The following is a 23,383-nucleotide window of genomic DNA, read 5'->3' as shown; positions in this document are numbered from 1 at the left end:
TGATGTTCAATAATACTTTTTTTTATTCGAACACATTACAATAAAATTTATAATCGGAAAAAAATTATACTTATAAGAAAAAAATATATATATATTCAATTCTCCCACAGAAAAAGTTATGATAAGTGAATAGTTTTCACAAGTCTTCTCCTAAGCCACACAAATGTATTGTAATATACTATTATTTTTTAATTATAAAAATCGAATATGAAACATATATCATGTAAATAGATTACAATCCTTAGGAACAAATTTAAACTAAGCAAAATAAATTATGTTGACTGTTATATTGTTTTTATTTTCATTTATCCTTTTATCATCCAAGAAAATTATTCTGAAGCAGTGATGGTTCCTATTGCATCAACAGTCCAGTAATATGGCACCATATTCCTTATGACATCACAGCAAAATTAAAATAGATGACTAATAAACAAATAAACAAATTTGCTTTTTTGTTGTTTTCTTATTTATATGTACAAGGAAAAACATCTGAAGTCTCTATTTTATAGGCTTGTTCGTGGATAGGAGAGAAACAATAGGAAAGTCATGAAAAATACATTACATCAGTCAAAAATAAATCCTTTTACACTCTTTCTAAATAGAGTATCTAACTAACTGTGCCACAACGTCTATATAACTTTGCCAATGATTCTATAATCTTTTCATTTGTCAGTTGTAACCATTGAGCTCTAATTGAAGTCAAATAAAAAGAACCATAAAAGCAGCAGAAAGGAGAAAAATTGATGCTTTCGAAATGTGGTGTTGGAGGCGCATGCTCCGAATTCCATGGACAGCTAGACGCACCAATGAGTCCATTTGCCAAGAACTACGCTTGGATCCTTGGATTAACCTGCTGGCCAATGTCTATACCCGACGGATTCTCCAGTTCTTTGGACACGTTGCGCGTGGCAACGAGGGTAGCCTGGAACGACTAATTGTGATCGGTAGCCTGGAGGGAAAGAGAGGGAGAAGAAGATCCCCACACGATGGACCGATCAAATTAAGGCAGCAGCAGGCACCTCAGTGGTTGGAGCGCTATGTGCAGCGCAGTCAAGGGATAACTGGAGAAGAGTCATTGCTTCTGCAAGGGTCACAAGAAAAAAGAACACAAAAAATACAGGATGACAACATCAATGGTTGACAATGTTTATTTCAACCAATTTTTAATAAAATTTATAGTTCTAGATTAGCTTTCCAGGTAGGTACTAGAGCTCGATGCTCATAGAACATAAAAACCTTTGTCATTTTAGCCTGAACTGTCAATAGTCAAAACGCTAGAGAACTGCAAGTGAAAAATACCTGAATGGTAAAAATGAGATGGATTTTTTACACTAAAACCATATAATATTTAGATATTTCAAGTACTTTCTTACAAAATCGAGTGAAGGAATTTAAAAAAATATATATTTTTTAATTTGATTCACATACAACTCCAAAAGGCTTTGCCGAGAGTTGCAGAAGATTGGCCTGCACATATCAAGCAGTGACTCATCAAAGTCCGCATAACATGTACTAATAAAGCAAAATCTTTACAACCAAAAGCTTATGTACATATTTGATTATTCACATCGTAATTTTAGGTGGTCCTTTCCAAGAAAACATTTTAAAAAACCCATCACAACATTCAACAATAATATAAAGTTTTTAACTCAAGCGGTTCTTCCCCAAGTACTTAATTTTCCTGGTATGAGTGTAATCTTTAGTAAGATAAATCATACTATGTTGATATATAAATAAATACACAGGTATTGCAACCTTTACCAATAGTATTATTCCAACGTCTGAGAAGTGCACACCGTTCAAGAAAAACCGGTTCTTAAAAATAATGGGTGCTTCCAAGATATTTCTTCTTTTAGTCTTATTTTTTGTAATAAGTGCTTGTAACGCAGGTATGAACATTATTTATTATTACTACCAATTCAACAATTAATTATTGAGTCAATAAGAGATGCGATGATATTCAAATATCAAAGCTTCGAATACCAGGAATGTTGCTTAACCACTAACAAATTTTAACAAAATCTTCATTTGATTTTTTTTTTACATTCTATAAGTATGGTCAAAAAAGTTTTTAAATGTGAATAACGATAATTAAAAATATTTTATGAAATACAAAAAAAAAACAATCATTAGATTCTAAAAACGTGTAATTTATTATTTTTATTCCATTTTAAAATAATTTACAAACAACATTTTGAGTGTGTCCAAATACTTGTTCACTAATCTGGGATTCTCTAGTTAGGAGATATTTTTACATTTCGACACCTCAACAAAGAAGAATATGGAGTCTGTGTATTTACAGGGGTTACAACTTGTCACATGCTGGTTAAGTGATCACTTTACACACATGCACCATTTACCATTCTACAAGCACATTACTCAAATTTTTGGAACTACTTACCTAATTTTTTTGTTAAAACTAATCGTCTATACTAATCAAATATAATTGCTTTTAAAACAGCTCTATCTGTTCAAATTTTAGTCCACATATTGACATACGCTTAAAATGCACAAAAATAAACATAACCGCTAGCAAACCCATTGATTTCTACTGACAAAATAAAATCAATTGCAGTTATGAATAATTCATAATAAATCTGTTACACCAACAATAACTGTATTTTGTTTATTTTACACCACCATACAAGTATTTAATTGATTTAAAATGGATAATACACTCTCATCTACGTACATAGGATAAGAGAAGTATTTTTGCAGTGAACCACTGCAAAGTCATCAGAAGGCAGATGTTCAGTTAAAATTCCGAGAAAGCAATATGTTATCTAGTCAAATATGTCAAAGGGCATTTCATTATTGCGCATAAAGTTTATTTTATTATTTATGATATCAAAATATTTGTAGATATTTTAACTCATTGACCACCAGAAACATAATTAGTATTTGTCAAATGCAAATCCATAGATAATATTTCAATTCAATTCAATTTCAATTTAATTCAATTTCAATTTATTTATTTTGAATTAACATATACATTACGAACTAAAAAATTTAAAGCGTATACATTAAAATCGAAAATATGCAAGAACTATTGCTAAAGGTGTAGAAGAATCCCGCTTCGGAAAACTCCTTCAGACACATGGAACAGATCAATATCCAATGAGATATTGTTCAACATAGCGGTAGATCTTCCTACAGGCTACTACCAAAATTTTGATTACTGTGTTTGTCAATCATGGGTAGAATTAGTGAATGCTACACTTGTGTAAAGTGATCACTTAACCAGTCTATGACAGGTAGTAAACCCTGGAAATACTCAGACTTCCATGTTCTTCTTCATCTATGTTGAGATGTCAAAATTCAAAAATAACTCCTATGTGGAGAAACCCAAATTTGTGAACAAGTATCTGGACACACTAAAAATGTTAGTAAATTTGCCTTGTAAAAGATTTAGCTCAGTAAAAGGGAAAAATTTGATTAAGGCTTTCAGGAGGCTCCCCAACTGAATCCCCCATTCTTAATATTAGTTGTGACCATGGAAAGCTGAAGATAAAGATATTAATATTTTATTGAGTTTATATTTAGATGTCTCGTTTCTTTCACTTCAGAATGCCCGAGAATTATAACTAAAAAAATGTGGGGTGGACGTCGCAATTCAGAAGTTGAATACATAATAATCCCTGTATCTTATGCTATTATCGAGCATACAGGCACACCGGAATGTCAAACGCTGTCGGCATGTTCAGAAAATGTAGCAAACATACAGAACTACCACATGAACACCTTAGATTACCACGATATTGGATACAAGTAAGATTACAGATATATTGATTGTAAATCACATTAGGGAAGGTAACCCGTCATATGTTTTAAGTTTAACCAATATAGAATATATAATTATCAAATATGTCATAAATACCCAACATTTTGATCGTTTCATTGCAAATAATGTATTTTATTTCAGTTTTTTGATTGGAAGTGATGGTAATATATATGAAGGAGTGGGGTGGCACAGAGTCGGAGCGCACGCCGTTTCCTGGAATAGTAAATCCATAGGAATTGCATTTATTGGTGATTTTTCAGGTAAAAATAAATTTGTACATGAAAAAAGTTCGGGTGTTGTCAAATGTCTTTCTGATGTGTGAAAATAATATGTATTAAATATGAGCACTTGTAGTAGTGCTTTTTCTTTTGAAATTATTTGAAAGAATTTCCTGCAATTCCAAAATGTTATTACCGTCATATTTTGAGTAGAACGAACCACCTTCGCTATGAACTAGATAAACTCCTGCGTCATATAAAAAATGTAAATAAAAAACAAACCCAAATAACATCTTCAGTAACAATTTTGGTAATTGCATCAGTTGGGTTTATGATACAAAGCATCAAAAACTCTTTGGAACATTCAATAAAATATTTTTATTAATGGGGTGAAATGATTCTTGGTACCCATCTTGCGCTGACTTTTGCGGACCCAGATGGTCATGCATTATCTTGATGACTGTTATTGAGGATAATTTTACAGTTTTGAAAAACCATTTTCCCTGATAGTGTAAAAACACCTAGTGACTATTAATGTGTTGTGACATCTCTTCTTCTTCTCCTTCCAGATATTTGAGTAATTGTCTACTTTGCTTAAGTAATCACTTGAAACCAGTATTTTACCATATATGTGTCATCATAAAGTGCTGCATCCACCAGTTTTTTTTTTAAAAAGCTTTTTTGTTTTTGTTAAGAACTAAATAGCTGGACTGAATTCATATCAGACATGTCAGATTGTCTCATTCTTCTGACATAAAAAAAAAAACATCCATGAGAGTACATAAATTTTATTCTAAATGCTTACCAAACACTACATTATGGATATAGTCGACTTTAATTGAAGAAAAATAATCCAAATTGATTTGTAAAATACTACACGGTACTAATTTCATTTTATATTTTTTTTAGATAAACTACCTCCGCAGAAATCTTTAGATGCGGCAAAGCAATTAATTGCATGTGGAGTAGAAACTGGTGAACTCTCTGAGAGATATAAACTTCTCGGACATCGTCAAGTCATATCAACTTTAAGCCCCGGTACAACACTATATCAAGAGATTGTGAACTGGCCACATTTTACGCAACTTAATTAAAATCTTCTAATTTTTTTCTATGTTCATCATAAACTAAGTCATCTATTAGATTCATGATAAAAAAATTGTATGTAATGTTGTCATTACATCGTCTCAGAAAATTTAGGTAAATGTAAGGGACGAAATAATAATAAAAAAACATTTATGGGCAGGAAGCAGAGAGAAATAACGAATAGAGATTTTACATCTAAGTGGATAATGGCTTTGAAAAAATTTAAGTATTTTTTGTAAATTGGTTAACCAAAATGATGACAGTTAAAAAATAAATAAAAAGTTGCCTGGAATACAGTATGCATTAAAAAAATATAGAGCTATGTTTGGGAAACTACCATATCAGATGTAGCAGTTGATATATACAAATAAAAAATGTAACATTCAATTAAGGAAAAATACAAAAGTATGAAATTATCATGAGTCTTTTATTATTATCCAGTTCTTTAATATAATAAACTCAAGCTATAAAAGTATAAAAGAAAAGCTCTATGGTATTCTCACTCTCTCTCTTTTCCACTTTTATGGCTCAACACAACAGCGACATAATTTACTGATGAAAATAACAATGTCCTCCCCTGTTGAAAAGGTAAAAATCCCAGTAAACAAATGAGAAAAATTACACGGTTATTAGGTGATAATATTCCAAGTATACTTTAATATTTATTACAACCTGTCACACGGATATAAAGATACACATTTATAATTTAGTAGAAAGTTTTCATCCTTTGATGACAGCAATCGGTTTTAGTTTGATGCACTTTTTGCTGATTCCCGCAGCGTGACAAGTGTCGACAACATCCGTCACATTTTTATAGGATTCGGGGGCCTCTTCCATGACTAATTTAGGGGACGCAACTCGGATAGATATTCCCAGAGTATTAAGCTTTTCCAATACATCTTTATAGTCTAGATTTCTTCTGGATTTGGCCCTAGAAAGAGCTCGACCCTGCAAAAATTCAAATAATAATATTTTAGTAAAGAGTTGTTGAAATAACTATGAATTGAACCTAGGAACTTGTGTATGGTAACCAATTGTGCTAAATACTAAGCCATGAAGATAGATTTTATACTGTGCGATATGTATTTTTAATAAGTATGAAGGTTTTTTTTTTTCAAAAACAGCAATCTCCAGGTGTCGCATATTCTACATAGTATTCTTCAAATATAAGTAAGTACTTGATTGTTATTTTTTCAATGACAACATTGAGTTGTAAATGTTCACTTGTTGCTATGTTCAAGTCGGTTTGTCAAACTTAGTATGTACTAAGTTGACCAAATGTAATTTTCTTTTTCCATTATCTCGTAATTCAATAGGAATGAGTAAAAAATTATGACCTGGAGTGTTAAAATATTTTTCTAATTCTTTATTTTAAGTGTTTTCACACAAACATCATTTATAAATTATGCGAGAACTAGAAATGCACAGTTTATACCTACGCTGTGCAAGCGGATATTCTGCAAGGCATCAGACAGTCTTATTTTATTTTAATAACTAACAGTAATAAATATATGAGGGTGAAAACGTCAAATCCTGACTCCATATTCCAAGAAACTACAGTCTGCTAAAACCCCCATGGGTGTTAGTTTAACCTAACCTAACCTTGATCAGCATAAAAACTAGTATATCCCAACCCAAAGGAAAACAAAGTAGTTCCAGGTAGGAATGACTCGTTTAGTTTAGTCACCGACCCAACTAAGGTCAACTAGTTTTAAAACCACTTATCTTAAAATATAATGTTTGAGATGTAGGCACACCAGCTGAGTGTGTCAAAATAATAAATTTCTCCTATACTGTAAAGACTTTTATGTATGTTAATACAGACAAGATTTCATATTGTGAGAGATTATGTATTCAATCTCGAATCAAATTAAATAATATTACCAAAGCTCCCAATAGGTATGTTTAATACATTGGTATATTTGGACAGTTATCCAATGACTGTTGTGAGCACGCTTGGCTACCGTTCTGGAGGTCCCGGGTTCGATTGCCCGGGGGGGGGGGGTCTAATAAATATAAGCGATTTTTCACTCTTATATTTATTCAATATTACCCCTGAACTGGTCCCTGAAGCGGAGGGCTGATCACCTTTCCTTCATGTTTTAACGATCAAGATAACACTGTGTTAATATGACGCAGTGCCCTATGCACCATTGGGTGCGGATGAGGTTACAAGAAGATACTTACAGCTCCGTGACAGGTGGACCCGAAGGTCTCTGTCATGCCTTGGTGGGTTCCGGTGAGGACATAGCTACATGTTCCCATGGTCCCACCAATCAGTACCGGCTGCCCGGTCAACTGGTAGTCCACGGGGATCAGGGGGTGGTGGGGTGGAAATGCTCGCGTAGAACCCTGGACAAAATATAAAAGAAAAATAGTGAATAACCTACATATCTGGGAAGAATATGTGGACCTGTGAAAGAGGGGGAACAGTGGGCCATCTGGTACAACAACAAACTGATGATATATCAGGTCCCTAGCATCTAAATCCATATGAAACTCCTCAGGCTAAGATGGGCTGGACATGTACAGAGAATGCCGAATAATGTCAAAAGGAATTATGACTGGATATCCAGGTGGAAGGAAAAAACAGGAAAAACCCAGACTGAGGTGGGAGGACGAAGTAAATACATATGCACTAGAGATCATGGCTTCGACAAAAAGAAACGCAGAGAAGCTCTAATGCACACAGCAGTCCATGGAAAGTTCTATACTTGGTTTAAGCCTGAGAGATAAAATTAAATAAGAAAAATTAGGACCAGAACAGAACCAGAATAACGGATATCGTGGATCGCGTAGCAAGACTCAAGTGACAATGGGCGGCACATGTTGCAAAACAGGTAGACCCCTAAAATTTTGAGATGGAGACCTTGGGAGAATAAAAGAGGCATTGGAAGACCTCAAAAAAGATGGTCCGACAACACAGCCGCTGTGGGGGTAGAAATTGGCTGCAAGCAGCAACAGACCGAAAAAAATGGAAGGATGCGGAAGAGGCCTATATCCAGCAGTGGAGGACAAAAGGCTAAAGAAGAAGAAGAAGATTGTATAGAGGTATTTCTTACCTTCCGATGCACTAGAAGGGTTCTAAGTTTTCCATCCACAACATGTTCCTCAACCTTGGCTATATTATGCGACACATCGTAGATGACGTGCATGTCCAGGTCATCGGGGGTCTCGTGAAACTGTTTGGCAAACGCCTGTCTGGTCAGGAATGTCATGGAGCTGCGGTTGACCCAGGCAAAGTTGGCCGCCGCGGCCATGGACTTGAGGTAGTCCTGACCTTCCTGGGACTGGATCCTGGCGCAGGCGAGCTGCCTGTCGTTCACCTCGATATTATCTCTCTTCATGGCCTTCTCCATCTGCACGAGGGCGTCTGTAGCCACCTGGTGGCCGAAGCCTCTACTCCCCGAGTGGATCATCACGCACACCTGTCCGAGTGTTTCAATGCCCATTTTGCTAGCGGCGTATTTATCATATATCTCCTCCACTACTTGGATTTCGGCATAGTGATTACCAGCTCCGAGGGTTCCCAACTATGGGAAAAAATACATAAAAAATTAAATATGAAAATTTCAGCACCTTATATTTGAAGCACTAAATTTGTGATTTTCCATTTTATAATTAAAATGTAACTTTGTTTTAAAATCACTATAAATATTTTATCATAACTTAATTGTAATGTCTACCGGTTTGAAACCAGTAGACATTATAATTTAGTTATGATAAAATATTACATTTTAATTATACCTTATATTTATATTATTTTTTGACAACTCAACATAGATGAAGAAGAATATGGAAGTCTGGGCACATACGGAAAGCTTAGATTTACATATTTTTCTTCACCTGTGTTGAGTTGTCAAACAATAATATGAAAAATAACTCCTGTAATTGGAGATAATCTGCATTTGTGGACAAGTATTTGGACACACTCAAAATGTTGCACCTTATATTTACATTTTGACATCTCAACACAAATGAAGAAGAATATGGGTATTTACAGGATTTATGACCTGCAATAGGCTGGTTCACTATACACACGTAAGTGATCACTTTATACACGTGTAACATTCACCATTCTTCCCATGATTGATAACTACACTAATCAAATTTTTGGAACTCACACATATACCATAAATCTCATGTTGTTTCATTTTTGAGTTTGTGGCAGCATCTATGGTTGATTTGAGAAAGCTTTTGTTTAGCAGAGACCTTTTTATTTAAATATATGTAAGATCCTTACCAAATTATTTTACACACCGGGAGACGCTTGAAAATATGATTTAAAATTTTTATGCAGATTATAATTTGGCTAGTTGATTTTCTAAAAACATTTTGGGTGTGTCTAAATCCTTGTTCACAAATCTGGGTTTCTCCACTAAGGAGTTATTTTTATTTTCTTATATAATATTGTAAAAAGTTGCAGAAAGTTGTAGAAAGTTGAATTGCAACATGAGCTGTAATACCTGCGGTAAGCCTCGCTTTTTAGCTCGTAGGCTGACTTTGGATGGATCAGCATTGAGCATCCTTCCATACTCCTCGCAGTGCTCCTTGTCCTCTGCCCAGATGTAGCCTTCCCGCAGCGACCAGTCCATTCCCATCTCCAGAGCCTCCTCCAAGTCCCGAGCGTTCATCGGAATTATTCCCTTGGAACCGACTCCAACAGGAATGTGATCAAATAAACTTTGGGCCAGTTGTTCCTGAAATGTTTCAATAATTTTATGACAAATCTACAGGCGAATCGTGTAATGTAAACATCATTAGAACAAAGTCTGCTCCATTTCTAGCCTGTCTTCGATTTATTATGTGACATCTTATGAGTTCCATATTTAACTGGAGAATGCCAATTCAACGAAAAAGCGAAACAAAATCTAGAACATAGAAAATGCAGATGACAGCTCTGCTGTAGAAGCATATCCAAAAAATAAACTTGAATAAAATTATACTCTGTTGTACATATCACAGTTTTTCAGATGAGCACTTTTTTCTTTTTCTTTTTCAATCTTTATCCGCATCCTACAGTGCAAAGGGCACTACATCATATAAACGCAGTGTTATCTTGATCATTAACACATGAAGGAAAGGTGATCAGCCCTCCGCTTCAGGTATCAGTCCAGGGTTATATTGAATAAATATTACAGTGAAAATTTCGCTTTTATTTATTTAACCAAGTGAGCACTAGTGCTCAATAACTTGCAAATTTAAATCATAAAGGCTTGTTTAATTTTTTGATACTTGTTCAATTTCTATTTGAAAACTTGGCACATCTGATAAGATTCTTCTGGGATTCGCCTTCCATAATTCCATCGATTCATAATTCAGAATTTCCATATCGCTCACTCCTTTCAAGAACGTCATAAATCAAAAATCGTAAATTTTCAGTTGTGCATGTTTTCGGAATGCCCAGAAAATGTACTATATCCCAGCAAAAGCGGCATATTTTTAACTTAATATTTACCCGCAACAGGGCAGAAAGTGTTGTTTTTGCATTTTGAAGAAAAGGAATTGTATAATAATTTTTTTAAATATACTTAATATTTTTCAAATGAAGAAAAAACCTTCCGGTTTTAACTAAAAAGTTCTGTTGCACAGTAAAAAGTTCAGTAAGTGGCTTGATGTTTATTTTTAATACATTGTTTTATATTTTTCAACTTTAAAAACGTTCTCCTGAAAAATCAAGTATTTTTTATGACGTTCTTGAAAGGAGTGAGCGATATGTGTAACAAACTTTTGTTGTGATTAGTTTTTCTGTATTTAGTTAGAATAAGGGGATGAGAACTAAGGCTTGTTTACAGAACACAAAGGTGTAAGAAAGTGTACCAGTGTACCTTCACAGGCAGGACATCTTTAGCATGTAAATTGGTTCTCAGAAGACGTACTCCACAGTTGATATCGAAACCCACACCTCCTGGAGACACCACAGACTTAGGGTCCGCCATGTCGAATGCAGCCATATTACCTTAAAAGAACATTGCCTACATATAACACCCGTACACAATTTTTAACTCAGTACATATCGTCGTCATGCAGGAGAAAGTGACCAAGTGCATTTTTTTTACAAAAACATGATCATTGACTATTTGATATCTTTCTAGCTTAAAATTGCCCTGAAAAAATCCCAAAGGATTTCAAGCTTGGAAGTATAGTATATTGACTTGTTAAAAATGATTAACTTCATTGATGTTTATTTTCTTACCGAGCAAAAGTGACTTAAATGGCCCTCATGAACATTTTACGTTTTGTTAGTTGGTCACTTTCTCTTGTACGACTGAGATATATTCACGTTTAAAATATCCTGGAATCTCTTCATAAAATCATCATGTAGGATATAAAAGTGTTGGCAGCAAATCTTCTGGAGAGAATCCTGATGATTCGGGAATGTGGCTGTATTCACCTCTGCCTGGATTTCTTTTGAACAGAAGTTTTCCCACAAAGGCAGCTATGTTTTAATGAAATTCTGTATTTTTTGTTTTAATGAAATTCATTCATCACCTTGCAATCATCAATTTACCTCAATAAAAATTTTAAACAGATTTCTTAAATAAGCGACATCATTTTTGGACGTAATCAGGTTTGCCGGCAGTTTTTGTTTAAATTTTTAAGTACCGAGTAAAATAGTAAAAACAATCCAAACTAATAAATACCTTTTGAGGGTCAACGAATAAAATTGAAACTAAACTTAACCAAGCATTTTATTCATTCAATTCTAATGTAGATGCTTATATACACGATAAAAAAAATTCGAAAATTTTATTCTTCTGTAATTATCTATGTAAAATGTTGAATGAAAACGGTGTATTTTATTATTGATTTCTCAAATAGGTACGCCACGGCCGCCCCCTACCACCTGAACATTCTCATTACACTCCAGACCTGATAGCGCCCCCATGAAAAGCTCCAACAGCCACTAGGGGGCGGTACCGCAGCGTCAGGACCTATGATGTAGAATAATAAACTAATTGAAAAACTATGTTTTAACTTTAGAACTCAAAATACGTTTTTAAAACAAAAGATATTTTTATGGTTTTTAAATTATAAAGTAACCTGGCAAGTAGAGAAGATTTCACCTTTCCGGGAATATGGACGTAAATAAGTCGGTGTAAATTTTCCTCAAAGTAGTATCGACATTAATGAACATCAAAGTCCATCTGTAAGTTGGTATGATGTAACTTGTATAGCGATGACATCTAATGTAATTTTGTCATAAAATAAAACCTAGAGATGGTGTTTATAAATAATAAAAAAATACATAATATCTATCTTCATTATACATAGATTTGGTGAAACAATTTTTTTTAATGTAAAAAATACTCACTCCCCAGAGAAAGTCAAACATCAATTATTGTACTCCCGGAAAGGTTAAATATATTATGTTCAATTTATATTTATGTTCGTAACATGTGGTTATTACGAAAGCTACTAGATACAAAACATATTTTACCAATAGCAAATCCATAACCAGAATGTATATCAGGCAAGCCGACAGATTTTCCAACAATTCCCGGCAAAGCGGCTACATTAGCTATTTGCTTTACGCCCGGCAGGAAGCCACCGACGGCGCCGGGTCTGCAGGAATTGCGCAGTTCTTCAAACATTAACCTTTCCAGGGCGCTATTTACATAAAATACGCCTTCCACGTTCATATTCGGCTGAAAGCCTTTCTTGATACGCCAGCAGTGGTCGTTAATTTTCTCCAGATATTGGAGCTCATCATTATATTGACGAACAACCATTTTAACCAATTTTACGATTGTCGCCTACGAAATATATTGGCACTGTTTTTTTCGCCGCGAAAAATTAATTACAGACAAGAAAAAATGCAACGGTTTGCGAAATATTTCGTGAAACAAAACCAAAAATTGTTTCTTGACAGAGTATTATTGACATTTTGTACCAAAGACAATTTTGGTTTTTGACACGCTGCTTGCGACCACAAACAACGTAATAGTAAAGTGCACTTCCACAAACTTTTCTAATTGCGATTTTCATAGAAATAAACAAAAAGAGTTTTGTAAATTCTTGGATGGTCAAAATTAGTTATTTAAAAAATTGAGTAACGTTCTCAAATATGTTTGTTCAAGCATAAACATTAAAATTTCAGTAAAGTAAACTAGTACCTGCATACTTTTATGCTGGTCACTCACGACGAGGAAAATAGTAGATTTTGTTACATTTTCTCTGGTTTTGTAACGTTCAAGTACGAATTTTGGAAAGACGAAAGATTTCACTGCCAACCTGGCGATGTGACGCGAAATCGAATACCTACAGCGCCATCATTAGTATATGATATTTGTATATAAGCTTCGTTCGAGTCTGGCCGGGCGACCGTCATGAATTCATTGCACAAACTAATTTATATAATTCATTGTAAACGATAAATGACACGCCGGGTGATCTCGTGTTGAAAATAACTATTATGTATTGGAAATGTGAGTACTTCATTATTGGTAAGGCGTTTCCTCTCATTCCGCCGTTTGCTAAACAGCTGTCAAACAAATTACGCAAGAAATTTGTCTCGACTGCTGCTCAAATAAGCGCTAATTAGAAGAAATATGTATTCTATAACCTCCCGAATGACCCCATCAACAGCATTGCAGGTAATCAACTGTTTTTGTTGTTGTTTTTCATGCCTGAAAAACTGTGCAATCTTCTTTGTGTGAAATGTCATTCTGACAGTCCGTTGACAGCGAGTCTGTTTTTATTATCGTTTTTATGTTATATTTTAGGTAAAGTACGGACAACCGACTCTGAGCTGTCGGCAGAGCCACCTGGGAAATTTCGGAACATTGTCGGGATGGCAGAAGCCGAGTTTAAATATCCTTTAAAGAAAATACCCTGCGTGTCCAGCGCTCAAGAGGTGAACGATTAAATGTTATTTGAAGCCCACCTTTCATAAAGAGTTACACTAATCGCGCCATATCATCCGAGCATGGACTCGTAAGAAAGAAGCCAAACATAATTACAAGTACATTTATTGTCATATAATGTTGTTTATTGCAATATATGCATATAAAATAAGATTCAACAAACACAAAAGATGTCATTCAAAAATAACTACAGCACGTGGCGTATAGATTTTGAAATGGTTTTCCAGTTTTACTTATACAGTTACAAATGTCAATTTACTAGTGGGTGCAATGCTTGGCCATGTTTTGTTCACAAAGAAATAGGTATGGATGATAATTAATAAATAATATTCGATATATGATGTAAGAAGACCAGCCCGCCGAAGCTTGCAATCGCAATACCGGACTGGACTCTTGATGCTGACAAATTTTCAGCCCCCATCTGTGCTCCACGAGCAGTTTTATGATGAGGTTGGAACTCTTCATATCAGCCCCTCCGGGAAGCCTGCCACTGTATACCTTATAAGACCATCTCAGTGTATACCGGTGTCTGATATCCTCATAATCGGAGATCGCTCAGTGGGTCGTAATGCTCGCAATTATTTTTCAAACATATAAACTAATTCTGTAACTTTGTTACCTTTTCAGACTCGTACAACTATTGGCAAATGACTTGTCGCGGCAGAAGGGTTCCATTTCCCCCATTGTGTTGGCGCTTTGGACAGTTTCATTTCCTAGCGCTGGATCAGAATATATAAACTACAGAGGACGATTCGGCATTGTTTTATTTGGATGTGTAGCCAGTAATTACTGTTTTAGTGTTTGCAGATATGTATAGGCAGATAGATGATATAACCATGAAACGTGTGTTATTGCACAATTTTCTTGGGAGTTATTCATCGTGACTAATATATGTATACTCTCCCCCCTGAAAATAAACATATTATGCTCTTAAATATGTTTTTATTTTGTTCATTAATGACCGAGATCCTTGAAAAGTATCATCCTATCCCGCTCTCTGTGATCTTACAACATTGACCTTAATTTTTTACAGAAATGCAATCTAAAGTAACTAACTGACCATCACGCCGCTTCCGCAGGGATAGGCAGAGAGAATAGAACACCACACCACGCTACTCTTGTCTTTGTACACATTCTTCTTTACGCATCCCCTCACACATCCTCCTCCCAACCCTTATCCGCACCCCAAAGGTGCATAGGGCACTGCATTATATAGAAGCAGTGTTATCTTGATCGTTAAATACACGAAGGAAAGGTGATCAGCCTTTCGCTTCAGGTACCAGTCCAGGGTCATATTAAATATATATTTGACTGAAAAATCAATAATATTTATTGCGACCCTCTTGGGAATCAAACCCGGGACCTCCAGCATGGTAGCCTAGAGCGCTAACCGCTACACTATGGAGGCGGACCTCATACATACCCGCCGATTATTCGGATTCCTGAATTGACCACTTTCAATTATTTTAAATACTTGATCATGCCAAGTTTTGCCCGGTCGTCCTCTGCTCATGTTCCCAACAAGATTCGCCTCATAAATTTCTTTTACAGTCCTTTCTTCACTCGTTCGTTTAGATCTTTTATAACTAACTAACTAACCATCACGCCGCTTCAGGCAGAGAGTATAGAACGCCACACCACTCTGTCTTTGCAAACATTCTTCGCCTCTTCCACGTTCATGCATCTCCTCATACATACCCGCCGATTACTACGACTCCCAACCTGACCACTTTCAACTATTTGGCATACCTGATCGTGCCATGTTTTTCTTGGTCTTTCTCGGCTCCTTTTCCCCATTACATTCGCCTCATAAATTTGTTTTACCGTTCTTTCCTCACTCATTCGTTCCACATGTCCAAACCATCTCAACGCACCTTTCTTAATTTTATTGATAATGGTTATCTCCGCTTTGCATTCCTTCCTTATTTCACTATTCGAACATCTATCATGCATCGTTTTGTCGCACATTCTTCTGAGAGATTGCATTTCGACTGCACTCAGTCTACTTTCATCCTTCTTTTGCCAACTCCATGTTTTACTTCCATACATTAGAGTTGGAACCAGGACTCCGTTGCGCACTGCCAGTTTAGCTTCCGCTGATAGGTTTTTATTTGCCATAACTGATATTATTAGAGGGTATTTCTTTTTCATCGACAATTTTAATGACTTCCTTTAATCTGACTCTATCGAATGCTTTAGTAAGACCTGCAAAGCAGAGGTAAGCTGTCTTATTGAACTCTCTTGCTTTTTTAACTATTTGTCTAACAACAAATATGTTGATATTATTTATGTCCGAGTTCACTCGGTTTCTCACCGTCACATATTTAGCATATTCTTCTGGTGACGGTGAGCTTCTGTATTTCAGATGGTTTTTCTTCGGCGAGTTCCTTGACTTCATCAGTACACCATTTTATCAATAATGATTATCTCAGCCCTGCATTCTTTCCTTCTTTCACCATTCGAACATCTATCATACATATTTTTGCCTCACATACAAATAATGTAAATAAAAATAAAAATAATAGCACAACCTGGCTGAACGGTGGAATACGCGTGAATAGCCAATAAATAAAAAAAAGACATTCATAACAACAGCAATGGGGGCGCGAGATAGAGACAGGCATGAATTAGAAAGAGATAGAAAGGCATTCGCCGGAGCTAGCGATTGAGTTTGGCTTAGTCCCCAGAACCAAAGATCAAAGACGAATATCTATTTACTTATATTTCTTCTTTTTTTATGGCTGTTCACGCTTCTAGCCAATGCGAGTTATTTTTTATTTATATATTATTATTTTACACTTTTTACAATTTAAAAAAAGATAATTGTTTGAGTTTTTATTATTTACAAAAAAAAACTTCAATTTCATACTATTTCTGTGAGCCTAAGCGGCTCATTATTAGAAAGTGGTATCAAATTGTGGTAAAGTGGGTTCGAACCGAAAAACTTTGATTAAAAAATCCGAGACACTAACCACGGGACCACAACCCGATACGATTTGAATTCAAATGCAATTCGCCGCGCCGCACATAGGGGCAAGATGACTCGAAAACAACAAAAGCGCGGTCGTGCGGAACAGCTTTTGAAGATAGTTCTGAACGATGCAATCGCCGCAGAATTGAAAATCTAGGGAACTCCACTCTACTTTCACAACTAGGTTATGCAACGACAATGAATCTGAAAGCTTCTGGATAGCCAGTTGCATCCAAATTATTAGCAGAAATAAAAATTATTGCAAACAAGTTTGGGAGGTTAATAAGGTTGAGATGTTAGTGGAAAATGGAATGCTAATGCTGGAGAGGTCTGAAAGGAAGCCGTCATTAACTCTAGAACACTACCCTCAACTTTATAGGCATGAATACTACCGTGGGGTACCTGAGTACCCCGTAGATATTTATGAGTTAGAAATAAAACTATAAATTTATCAATTAATTTCTTGTATTTACTCAAATGTACTATTACTTAGGCCTACAAATAAAACAAATTGAAATAATTTTTAAAATTTTTGTTTGCAAAGATTGCATATTTTTATTTGATGGGTGCACAAATATGACGACGACAAGAGGAGCACGCGGTCCTCGATTTCCTATCTTTTATATGCGGACAGAAGCAGCAGCGATCAGGTTTGGTATCTCGAGGGACTGGTTCAGCAATGTCCATTTCATTTTTTAAAATACCATGTATAGATTTCCTTATATCCCGGGGCAAACATGGCCATTGTAATTTTTCTTGCATATACGGTGTTATAAGAGATTTTGCCATTTCCTTAAAAAATAGACGTCTTTTCGGAATGAGTTTCTTGTCTGGACTTCTTGACATAGTATAAAAAATCCAGGAGTTTACTCCTACTGTATTTAAGAGGGTATAGAAAATACACAAAGGCTATCTTCTCGTTTTTTCTAGACGTAGAATACTTTTTACTCATCTGGTCAAAAACATCTACCCACATTTTATTTTATTATAAAATGCTATAATTTCTGGCAGTAGTACTTTATTTTCTTCATTGATACGATACCACGAATGTCATCTTCATCGCCACTATCAGCGTATTTGCAAGCAACAAGAGTGGATTAGTGATTTTGAGAATTAACACCAGGCTCTTCTAAAAGCTAAAATCTTGAATTAGGTCATCCAGTTCATCATCTGAAGCACCTCTAGTATTCATCTCCTCATTATCCAAATCTTCTAAAAACACTGCTTTTTCACCATCAGTTCTAAGACGTCGATTTGATCTATGAGACAAATGACTAACAAAAACGTAGATTACTTGTCATGGAAAATAACAAACTTATAAACATATGTAAAAAGAATAATAAAAACACGATTTTAAGTGATAATAAAAACATAATATACCTAATAAAAGAGTTAAATATTTATTTCAAGAATAATATTTAATAAAACTTACCAATAAATAACAAAGTTCAGCCGCCTTCGAATTTGAAAAAACTTTGACAACTACTACCGTGGGGTTCTAGAGTACCCCGGAACACCCGCCCACACGTCTGTACCTGCGCGACACTTCGATGGACAGTTCGTCGCAGTAACTAATAATTAGAGATTAGCTTGAATGGCGCAAGTGTGGATACGATATTTTTTTTAAATACTGGGTTTTTAAAATCCTGTGGGGTACTCCAGTACCCATGGTAGCGTTTAAGAGTTAAACGGGTGCCCAATGAAATAAGATCTAGGTCTCCAATTAATGCCCTGCAAGTGCAGGCCTCTGACGCCCCCTCGGAATTATTAACTATCATTTTTTTAAATCAGAATATTATATTTTTTAGTCGAAAATTTTAAGATAAATTTATATGTCAAGTATTGTCTTCTCAATCCAATTCCATTTTCTACTAACATCTCAATCTCATCGACCTCCCCTAACAAACAAAATTAATTGAAAATCATTTGTAAATGTGTATGAAATATATTAAATAACTCACTAAACAAACCAACTTAATAATGAAACTAACCCCAATTACAGGAAAACAAACGATTTCAATTCAAATCGTATCGGGTTGTGGTCCCGTGGTTAGTGTCTCGGATTTTTTAATCAAAGTTTTTCGGTTCGAACCCACTTTACCACAATTTGATACCACTTTCTAATAATGAGCCGCTTAGGCTCACAGAAATAGTATGAAATTGAAGTTTTTTTTTGTAAATAATAAAAACTCAAACAATTATCTTTTTTTAAATTGTAAAAAGTGTAAAATAATAATATATAAATAAAAAATAACTCGCATTGGCTAGAAGCGTGAACAGCCATAAAAAAAGAAGAAATATAAGTAAATAGATATTCGTCTTTGATCTTTGGTTCTGGGGACTAAGCCAAACTCAATCGCTAGCTCCGGCGAATGCCTTTCTATCTCTTTCTAATTCATGCCTGTCTCTATCTCGCGCCCCCATTGCTGTTGTTATGAATGTCTTTTTTTTATTTATTGGCTATTCACGCGTATTCCACCGTTCAGCCAGGTTGTGCTATTATTTTTATTTTTATTTACATTATTTGTATGTGAGGCAAAAATATGTATGATAGATGTTCGAATGGTGAAAGAAGGAAAGAATGCAGGGCTGAGATAATCATTATTGATAAAATGGTGTACTGATGAAGTCAAGGAACTCGCCGAAGAAAAACCATCTGAAATACAGAAGCTCACCGTCACCAGAAGAATATGCTAAATATGTGACGGTGAGAAACCGAGTGAACTCGGACATAAATAATATCAACATATTTGTTGTTAGACAAATAGTTAAAAAAGCAAGAGAGTTCAATAAGACAGCTTACCTCTGCTTTGCAGGTCTTACTAAAGCATTCGATAGAGTCAGATTAAAGGAAGTCATTAAAATTGTCGATGAAAAAGAAATACCCTCTAATAATATCAGTTATGGCAAATAAAAACCTATCAGCGGAAGCTAAACTGGCAGTGCGCAACGGAGTCCTGGTTCCAACTCTAATGTATGGAAGTAAAACATGGAGTTGGCAAAAGAAGGATGAAAGTAGACTGAGTGCAGTCGAAATGCAATCTCTCAGAAGAATGTGCGACAAAACGATGCATGATAGATGTTCGAATAGTGAAATAAGGAAGGAATGCAAAGCGGAGATAACCATTATCAATAAAATTAAGAAAGGTGCGTTGAGATGGTTTGGACATGTGGAACGAATGAGTGAGGAAAGAACGGTAAAACAAATTTATGAGGCGAATGTAATGGGGAAAAGGAGCCGAGAAAGACCAAGAAAAACATGGCACGATCAGGTATGCCAAATAGTTGAAAGTGGTCAGGTTGGGAGTCGTAGTAATCGGCGGGTATGTATGAGGAGATGCATGAACGTGGAAGAGGCGAAGAATGTTTGCAAAGACAGAGTGGTGTGGCGTTCTATACTCTCTGCCTGAAGCGGCGTGATGGTTAGTTAGTTAGTTATAAAAGATCTAAACGAACGAGTGAAGAAAGGACTGTAAAAGAAATTTATGAGGCGAATCTTGTTGGGAACATGAGCAGAGGACGACCGGGCAAAACTTGGCATGATCAAGTATTTAAAATAATTGAAAGTGGTCAATTCAGGAATCCGAATAATCGGCGGGTATGTATGAGGTCCGCCTCCATAGTGTAGCGGTTAGCGCTCTAGGCTACCATGCTGGAGGTCCCGGGTTTGATTCCCAAGAGGGTCGCAATAAATATTATTGATTTTTCAGTCAAATATATATTTAATATGACCCTGGACTGGTACCTGAAGCGAAAGGCTGATCACCTTTCCTTCGTGTATTTAACGATCAAGATAACACTGCTTCTATATAATGCAGTGCCCTATGCACCTTTGGGGTGCGGATAAGGGTTGGGAGGAGGATGTGTGAGGGGATGCGTAAAGAAGAATGTGTACAAAGACAAGAGTAGCGTGGTGTGGTGTTCTATTCTCTCTGCCTATCCCTGCGGAAGCGGCGTGATGGTCAGTTAGTTACTTTAGATTGCATTTCTGTAAAAAATTAAGGTCAATGTTGTAAGATCACAGAGAGCGGGATAGGATGATACTTTTCAAGGATCTCGGTCATTAATGAACAAAATAAAAACATATTTAAGAGCATAATATGTTTATTTTCAGGGGGGAGAGTATACATATATTAGTCACGATGAATAACTCCCAAGAAAATTGTGCAATAACACACGTTTCATGGTTATATCATCTATCTGCCTATACATATCTGCAAACACTAAAACAGTAATTACTGGCTACACATCCAAATAAAACAATGCCGAATCGTCCTCTGTAGTTTATATATTCTGATCCAGCGCTAGGAAATGAAACTGTCCAAAGCGCCAACACAATGGGGGAAATGGAACCCTTCTGCCGCGACAAGTCATTTGCCAATAGTTGTACGAGTCTGAAAAGGTAACAAAGTTACAGAATTAGTTTATATGTTTGAAAAATAATTGCGAGCATTACGACCCACTGAGCGATCTCCGATTATGAGGATATCAGACACCGGTATACACTGAGATGGTCTTATAAGGTATACAGTGGCAGGCTTCCCGGAGGGGCTGATATGAAGAGTTCCAACCTCATCATAAAACTGCTCGTGGAGCACAGATGGGGGCTGAAAATTTGTCAGCATCAAGAGTCCAGTCCGGTATTGCGATTGCAAGCTTCGGCGGGCTGGTCTTCTTACATCATATATCGAATATTATTTATTAATTATCATCCATACCTATTTCTTTGTGAACAAAACATGGCCAAGCATTGCACCCACTAGTAAATTGACATTTGTAACTGTATAAGTAAAACTGGAAAACCATTTCAAAATCTATACGCCACGTGCTGTAGTTATTTTTGAATGACATCTTTTGTGTTTGTTGAATCTTATTTTATATGCATATATTGCAATAAACAACATTATATGACAATAAATGTACTTGTAATTATGTTTGGCTTCTTTCTTACGAGTCCATGCTCGGATGATATGGCGCGATTAGTGTAACTCTTTATGAAAGGTGGGCTTCAAATAACATTTAATCGTTCACCTCTTGAGCGCTGGACACGCAGGGTATTTTCTTTAAAGGATATTTAAACTCGGCTTCTGCCATCCCGACAATGTTCCGAAATTTCCCAGGTGGCTCTGCCGACAGCTCAGAGTCGGTTGTCCGTACTTTACCTAAAATATAACATAAAAACGATAATAAAAACAGACTCGCTGTCAACGGACTGTCAGAATGACATTTCACACAAAGAAGATTGCACAGTTTTTCAGGCATGAAAAACAACAACAAAAACAGTTGATTACCTGCAATGCTGTTGATGGGGTCATTCGGGAGGTTATAGAATACATATTTCTTCTAATTAGCGCTTATTTGAGCAGCAGTCGAGACAAATTTCTTGCGTAATTTGTTTGACAGCTGTTTAGCAAACGGCGGAATGAGAGGAAACGCCTTACCAATAATGAAGTACTCACATTTCCAATACATAATAGTTATTTTCAACACGAGATCACCCGGCGTGTCATTTATCGTTTACAATGAATTATATAAATTAGTTTGTGCAATGAATTCATGACGGTCGCCCGGCCAGACTCGAACGAAGCTTATATCACAGACTAACTATTTATATAAAGACCGCCAACTACCTCGATTTTTTATGGCTGGAAGTGATATTCGCTAGCGGCCGGAAGTGACGTAAACGGCTACTAGTACTAAACTCCCGGCTGGGCGTGACTTCGCCGCGGCTGGGCGTGACTTCGCCGCGGCTGAATGTCGAATCCACCCGCCGAAATATTTATCATTAATTTTTCAGGTTAAATGGTATTGATATTGAAATTTGTTGTATTACATATTTTCAAAATTATAATATTAATATTACAAAGAAGATATTTCACTATCTAAATTTATTTATTTCAGTGTAAACAAAAATAGAAAGGTCACGGCTAAAACGCGACATTTATAAAAAGAGTTTAGGCGTTTAGTTGAGTTCAAAAGTTCAGTTTAATAATGGTTACTCAACTCAGCCGTACAACGGTAAATGGTAATGGTAATTTTTTTGACTTACTATAATATATATAAAATTCCAGAAAACACAATATTTTAAAAGGACAGAAGGAGTGTCCACCACTTCCTGAAGTTATGTTTCTTATCGGGGGTGCCAGCGCCCCTTTCTGGACGTTTTGGAAGTCTGGCTAGGCGTTTTTAAAATTTTCGCATTTGGGGGGTGCTGCAGAAGGGAGCGGGAGGTTCAAGGGAACGTTGTGTCAATAAAGAAAAACTACACTTTCATACGCAAAATTTAACTTTAACTTTGGCATAATACTCAATATTATCAAGTTCTTCATATAAAACAAGGGCCCATTAAAAAAGACATATAGTATCATAGCCACATTAATGCCCTTATCGAAGATATGATAATACGGTTCAAAGACTAACAGGAACTTTTGATATCAGCTTGGTTAATCAATCCATTTTT

The 23,383-nt window shown here is 35.7% G+C and overlaps 2 protein-coding genes and 1 long non-coding RNA gene across 3 annotated transcripts; 1 reads left to right on the top strand and 2 right to left on the bottom strand.

Annotated features, from left to right (window-relative positions):
- Positions 1–116: 116 nt before the first annotated feature.
- LOC148306762 (uncharacterized) lies at positions 117–3,500 on the bottom strand. Its single transcript, XR_015837955.1, has 2 exons — positions 2,402–3,500; positions 117–1,081 (listed from the first exon to the last, which is right to left on the bottom strand). It is a non-coding gene; the product is annotated as an uncharacterized LOC148306762 (long non-coding RNA).
- PGRP-SA (Peptidoglycan recognition protein SA) lies at positions 1,760–5,502 on the top strand. Its single transcript, XM_088264463.1, has 4 exons — positions 1,760–1,889; positions 3,567–3,768; positions 3,923–4,041; positions 4,909–5,502. Exons 1-4 carry the CDS (start codon positions 1,826–1,828, stop codon positions 5,091–5,093), a joined length of 570 nt encoding a protein of 189 aa, XP_088120589.1. The 5' UTR covers positions 1,760–1,825; the 3' UTR covers positions 5,094–5,502.
- On the bottom strand, positions 5,494–12,977 carry RtcB (RtcB RNA ligase). Its single transcript, XM_088264461.1, has 6 exons — positions 12,527–12,977; positions 10,914–11,044; positions 9,552–9,785; positions 8,148–8,618; positions 7,273–7,437; positions 5,494–6,033 (listed from the first exon to the last, which is right to left on the bottom strand). Exons 1-6 carry the CDS (start codon positions 12,816–12,818, stop codon positions 5,806–5,808), a joined length of 1,521 nt encoding a protein of 506 aa, XP_088120587.1. The 5' UTR covers positions 12,819–12,977; the 3' UTR covers positions 5,494–5,805.
- Between the last annotated feature and the right edge of the window lie 10,406 nt (positions 12,978–23,383).

The sequence above is a fragment of the Brachycentrus maculatus genome, unplaced genomic scaffold (genome assembly GCF_059751285.1).
Source record: "Brachycentrus maculatus isolate JH-2025_06_01 unplaced genomic scaffold, ASM5975128v1 h1tg000227l, whole genome shotgun sequence".
Classification (NCBI taxonomy): domain Eukaryota; kingdom Metazoa; phylum Arthropoda; class Insecta; order Trichoptera; family Brachycentridae; genus Brachycentrus; species Brachycentrus maculatus.
Note: the sequence above shows the minus strand (reverse complement) of the source record. Positions and strands in the feature narration are given on the sequence as shown.